The 6,650-nt window shown below is 43.7% G+C and overlaps 1 protein-coding gene across 1 annotated transcript; it reads left to right on the forward strand.

Moving 5' to 3' along the window:
* Positions 1-1,434: 1,434 nt before the first annotated feature.
* Positions 1,435-6,239, forward strand: noxo1a (NADPH oxidase organizer 1a). The gene is made up of 8 exons (XM_031570441.2): positions 1,435-1,808; positions 1,946-2,026; positions 2,129-2,201; positions 2,346-2,529; positions 2,721-2,911; positions 3,020-3,127; positions 3,349-3,466; positions 3,925-6,239. The coding sequence occupies exons 1-8, from the start codon at positions 1,743-1,745 to the stop codon at positions 4,667-4,669; spliced, it is 1,566 nt and encodes a 521-aa protein (XP_031426301.1). The 5' UTR covers positions 1,435-1,742; the 3' UTR covers positions 4,670-6,239.
* The last annotated feature ends 411 nt before the right edge of the window (positions 6,240-6,650 follow it).

Here is a 6,650-nt window from a genome sequence, read left to right on the forward strand (position 1 = left end):
GAGGATAAGAGGGAGGTGACTGATGGAGGAGGTGGAGAGGGAGGATAAGAGGGAGGTGACTGATGGAGGAGGTGGAGAGGGAGGTGACTGATGGAGGAGGTGGAGATGGAGGTGACTGATGGAGGAGGTGGAGATGGAGGTGACTGATGGAGGAGGTGGAGAGGGAGGAGAAGAGGGAGGTGACTGATGGAGGAGGTGGAGAGGGAGGTGACTGATGGAGGAGGTGAGGGAGGTGACTGATGGCGGAGGTGGAGAGGGAGGTGACTGATGGCGGAGGTGGAGAGGGAGGTGACTGGAGGAGGAGAGGGAGGTGACTGATGGAGGAGGTGGAGAGGGAGGTGACTGATGGCGGAGGTGACTGATGGAGGAGGAGAGAGGGAGGTGACTGATGGAGGAGGTGGAGAGGGAGGTGACTGATGGAGGAGGTGGAGAGGGAGGTGACTGATGGCGGAGGTGACTGATGGAGGAGGAGAGAGGGAGGTGACTGATGGAGGAGGAGAGGGAGGTGACTGATGGAGGAGGTGGAGAGGGAGGTGACTGATGGAGGAGGTGGAGAGGGAGGTGACTGATGGCATAGGAGGAGAGAGGGAGGCTTTGATTTATTTTGATTTATAGATGTTTATTATTTATTTTTCTATTTAATTTTAATATTGCAGTGTGCTAAAAGGGAGCGGGCAAGACAATGCTGTTCAATATTAGATGTTCATGACTTTTTGATATTTTGAGTAAGTTAAACTCAATGTAATTGAGGTAATCAATTGCCTCAAAAATGTTAAGTTTCGAGTCACATCTTTTTAAGTAAACAATTTCAACATATTTGACTACTGTGTACTTAAAACAATGACAACACAAACTAATAAACTTTGAGTTGTGTTAACATAAAATGGTGTGGTTGTGTACTTATTCTTTTAAGTTCTGTGAACTTATTCCAGTGGTTTCAAAACTGGAAATTTTAAGTCTTAATAACTGAAAATAATTGAGTTGCCTTAACAGAAAACTGTAAGTCATATTGACTGCAAATATTTGAGTTGAGCTAAATGAGCACTTTAATTTAACTGTTATCAAAAGGTACAAGTAGCAAGTCATCCAACCTTTTAAGTTCTGGAAAATTTTGACTTTTAAGTTAATCAACTTAAAAAAATTGAGGCAATTTATTACGTCAAATTTTTTGAGTTCTGGTAACTTATTCGGGTTTACAGTGTAGGAGATTGTGGTGTTGGCACAGAATACAAAAGAACATTCTAATTGGTTATTGTGGGCTAGCCTACCACCTACACATGGTGCTGTGATGTAATCTGGAATACATTTATAAATACAGTGTTTAGCCTACAAGGTGCTCTACCATATGCAGTGAATTAAAAAAGTATGCCGATGTGTCCGAGGATTTGGCAAGGAGCTGCTTCCACTCTTACAGCCGTGTGCCATCACCTAAAGTAATTTCCCTAACTTCATTCATTTCACTCTGTGATTTGCATTCTTTGGAATATATTGTTGTTTTATGGATAACATTACAGAACATCTGGTTACTTAAACAGCATATTGGCAATAATCTCTCAACTTTTCCATCTGCCTTTTTGGGAAAACACAGGTGAGAGCATCACTTAACAGTACGTCACTTTCCGACCACGCCTTCGCCAGACGTGCAATATAGAGACTCGTACTCTTACTGAAGCTACAATTGTCGGCGAACACGCAAATACTACAGTGATTCTTTCTTAAAGTATTGTAAAAAATTATATACGATGGACGATCAGAAATACCCCGTGAGCATTAAGCTTATTGGAATGATGCACAAAGAGTCGGTGAAGGTGAGCATATATAAATCTATTTGTTTGGAGTAGACAGTAAATGCGGCTGTCTACAGTTATAAGAAGCCACTCCAGCAGATATTTGATGCACAAAATATATCGTTGAGTTTATATATATTTATTTTTTTACTTTCCAGTTGTACATGACATCGGTGCTTTGGTCGGACCAGAACGAAATAGTTGTTTATCGGTCCCTTCAAGACTTCAAAGACCTACATGTAAGTCTGCCATAAAATAAGATGGTATGAGATGCAATTGTATTGCTTGTGTAAGTGTTACGTATGGAGGATTTTGTACTCATGCCTGTCCTGTTCTTGCAGAAGAAACTGAAGAAAAGATTTCCTCCAGCAAACCCACTTAAGAAATCTGCCAGAGTTGTTCCGAAATTTAAAGGTAATTGGATTATCCACAGACAAAGACCAAGTAAACTAATAGCAAACCTACGTTAGGAACAAACAACACACTACCTTTTAATAGGCTACTTTAAAACCAGTGCCACAGGTGTAATCTGATAAACTATTGAAACATTTGTTACAGTGAAAAAAGTCAAGAGAAACGTTCGCAAAAAGAGTCCAAGCAAATCGGTGCTGAAGATGAAGTCCCTGGAGCGTTACTGCAATGATTTGATGAGCTGTGACCAACGTGTTGCTCAGAGTTCGGAATTTCGACAGTTCTTACTTCCCAAAGACCAGGACCTTGCACCAGAATTCATTCAGAACAGGTAGGACAATTAGAATGGGCCTAAAGAGGGCCTATACATATTACCTTCCCCTGCAACTAAAGCTTAGAATTTAGACTTTTCGTGTCATCATTTTATATTATATTTATATTGTTTTTAAAATACTAACTTTTCTTATTTGTTTCTATTACTGGCGTAATCAGACTAACATGTATATCCCTCTCTCTCCTCAGCATTGTCATTATGCCATCAGAAGACAGCGGTGGTGGTGGTGGTAGTGGTGGCGGCGGTGGCAACGTAACACAGCCATTCGTCACTGAAACGTATCGATGCGTGGCCCCTTACGAGACTAAGGATACCAAAAACAGGCCATTTAAGGTGGCTGTGGATGAAACGGTGGACGTTTTAATAAAAGACAAAGCTGGTTAGACAACTAATTCATAATCTTCCCTAGGAAATGTATTCAAATATATATTTCACATTTCTAAAGGCAGAGTTATTGTTTTGTACATAACCGTGTGGGTATGCACAGGTTGGTGGATGGTGGAAAATGAAGCGAAATCCATGGCGTGGTTTCCTGCCCCATACTTGGAGAAAGTGGATGCAGATGTGTTGGATGAACTTGACAATAATGATGGAGGTAATTTGTCTGTGAAAACGAGCTGCAAGCTGCCACAGATATAAAACTACGGGAAATATATCGGAAATGACTAAAACGGCCTTCTCAAAGTCTAAACAATATAAACCATGTGTCTTTTAGGATGAATTATTTTGTAAATTATTTATGTAGAATTAAGAGTTGACCTTTGCCTATATATATATATTTCATAACCACCTGTTTTTTTTTTTTTATGTGTGCAGGAGTACTGTACTGTTGCTCTAGGACTTACAGAGCCAAGTCTGCAGATGAACTGTCTGTTGACATGGGCACTGTGGTAGAGGTGCTCCAGAAGTCAGACAACGGATGGTGGCTTATCAGGTATGTCCTGACAGAAAGAAAAGAAACCCCTTCAACAAAAACACAGGCATGCTTGGACACATACCTGTACTCCAGTAGCAGGCCATAGGTTGAGTATGAAGTATGAGCGGCATGACTTTGAGATCAAATTCAAGTGTCTACGGCCTTCAGAAGCTGAGATACAGATGTGCTGGATGCGCGCTGAAAGGGCGTGGCAAAATCTCGATGTTCGTTTGGTTTACAGTAAATGACAGCACCCTAGTTTGGTTCCTCATGGTCAAATTAGCCAGAAACCATTGAGAGAAGTCATACCGCTCATACTTCATACTCAACCTATGGCCTGCTACTCCAGTACTGTGTTCCAAGGCCAATGATCATATATTTTTAAAACTGGCTATATTTTTGTCCAGGAAACGCAATGCATATTTGCCTCCGCCTGACTGTTCACATGTCATTTACTTCACCTTTCTGTCAATCAGACACGGCCAGAAGACGGGTTACATCCCCTCCATGTACCTCTCGACATACAACAACCCCCGTGTTCAACTGCTGACCACTCAGAAACAGCTCCGTGGTTCAACTGTGAACCTGGCCCAGCTGCAGATCCCCGGCGCTGGTTCTCTGCAGGCGCCGTCCACCCAGCTGCTCAGCCGGTCCCAGGGCAACCTGCTTCAGCTCCCAGGCTCAGGTTCCCAGCCTCCGGCCCAAGGCCTAAGCCCGCAGGACAGGTACAAGTCCCGCTCCCTGAACCTCCTGGAGTCCGAGTCAACCATCTACCAGGTGCCCAGAGCCTCCCTCGGAGCCCCCAGCATTCAGGTGGACGCGGGTCCAGGGGGTCGCAGCCGGAGCCTGACGGTGGACAGCGGGGGAAATGCGGCCAGCAGCGAGGACAGCGAGTTTAGCTTCAGCGACGAGGCCAGCACCTCTGGCAGCGACTCGCTGAACCTGAGCCGCAGCAGCATGGACGAGGAGCTCCGCCGCAGCCGCACGCCTCCCCCTCCAGCCCCGACCAGGGACCTGCTCAGCCCAGACAGCGGCCTGGGCATGGGGGGGCGTCTGACGCACAGCCGGTCCAACCCAAACCTTGCGAAGGGCCCTAACACTCCCAAAGTGCCCCCCAGGCCCCAAGCCCAGGACATCCTGAAGCGGTGCACCACAGTCACCCGCAAGAATGCCACACGAAACCAGTTGGCACCCATGGCTCAGAGCATTCAGATTCAGTGAAGTAAACATCTTACAGGCCTTCAGGAGACTTGTTGTGGCCCAGGAATTATATTGATGCTCACTTGCTCCTAATGAATCTAATTTTAAACAGACTGGAGAGAACTTTTGTAGGGCAAGAATTGTTTTTTAATTCAGTTATTATTTAACCCCATGGGTAGGAGAGCTAGAATGGCCTTTTTTGAGTGTACCTGCAATGTGTTTTTTGAATTGTAAACTAAATGATATGGCTGTACTGTGATGAAACACATCAATACTGGTGTTAATATTGACAACATTTGCATTTGTATATAAAATCAGCATTTTATGGTTTGAAAATGGCTCAACATGCCATGTACTGTTTCAAATCATCCTGCCGCACAGTCAACCGGTTGGATCTTACGTCATGAAATGGGCAGCCCACATCCCCAGCCCCTGCCTTGTGTGTGTGCAAACGCCTGTGAATGATGAGTCCCGATCCCGAATGCGACACATTCACAGGCGTTTGCACACACACACACACACACACACACACCCCACCTGATTTTCCAATGTTATGCAGTGGGTGGAGTTTAAATATTCATATCCTTTAGAGAAATGTAACAAGCGTTATTTCTGTAGTTAACCTATAATGTTGGTGCAGGTGACTCCATATCAGAAACCAAAAGACAGAGAGGTATGATTTATCTGATTGAATCAGGCACAATGTGTCGTCTCAGGAGTGCTTTTGATGTTTTTGTCATCTGTTCCGCTTCCCTCATTACAAATTTCCCATTTCCATACTGGAAACCATATTTGCGTTCTGTGCATTGCACTGTAGGTGGAAGTCTTCAATAAAAATGACACGGTTTCTAAAACTTTGCCTGTTTTTTAGTTATGTTAATAATACAAATTCAATAAAGAAATAAAATGATCGGTGCATGTACACAGAAACCTTTGATGCTTAAAAGCAGCCATAAGGAGTTTGTGCACTAATAACCTAAAAGGTATAGGCTGCAATATATTTTGTATTTTGAAATACTCCTACTACTGGGTAATTTTTATTTTTATTTAAATATGAATAATTACTGTATGTAAACAGCTGTTTAATAAAAAGTTTAAAAGGGGAAAATAGAATTCAAAACTGAGTGCTTGCATAACTCAGAAGAACAAAATGCTTCGCAATGCATCTAGAATCGTTTTATAATAATAGATTTATACTTCTATTACATAACCTACAGCCTTCCTTTAACCCAACAGGTAGAGAGAGAGAGAGAGAGACTATGAACTCCAAGGTTATGGATTTGATTCCCTCTATCCCATACACAGATGGAGAAGGAATGTCTGTACACAGATTTGAATCCACCCAACGAAGGTTTTGGATTGTCTGGCGAAGACAATATACTCTAAATGTTGAACTTTCTTTGGGCGCATTAAAATCATTGTCATTCCTTTCTGCTCTTGAAGTCTTAAAACTGATTTTGTGACCTGCACCTGAACCCTACTGAGGGTACTTTTGGATGTTGTAGCGTGGGGAAAGAGCAGTCATCCCACCAGGCATCGAATCCAGGTCTACAGGGTACCAAACCTGCACCCCGACTGCAGTGCCAAAGAGCCAGGCTCGTTGGTATGGCAGTCAGAGAGCACACTCAACCGTAGTGAGCCAGGCTCGTTGGTATGGCAGTCAGAGAACACACTCAACTATAGTGAGCCAGGCTCGTTGGTATGGCAGTCAGAGAACATACTCAACCGTAGCGACGGCACTCCGTCTCAGATGTACACGGCTCAACAGATGTTCACGTGCACGTGCACTGATGGCACGTGCACACTTCTTGTACTTTGGATGAAAGCCTATGCTACATCAATATGGAAATAAAGAACTTTAAATGTAGACTAGGACTTGGAAGGGTTCTGCCTCACCCAAGGGAGGTTCTCATGGAGGTTCTCAACCTGTCCTCAGGGACAAATACTGATGCAGCAGAACAGCAGAGGAGTCATAATGGAAACAGAAGAGAAACTCCCCGGC

This window comes from Clupea harengus, chromosome 1, assembly GCF_900700415.2.
Source record: "Clupea harengus chromosome 1, Ch_v2.0.2, whole genome shotgun sequence".
Lineage (NCBI taxonomy): Eukaryota > Metazoa > Chordata > Actinopteri > Clupeiformes > Clupeidae > Clupea > Clupea harengus.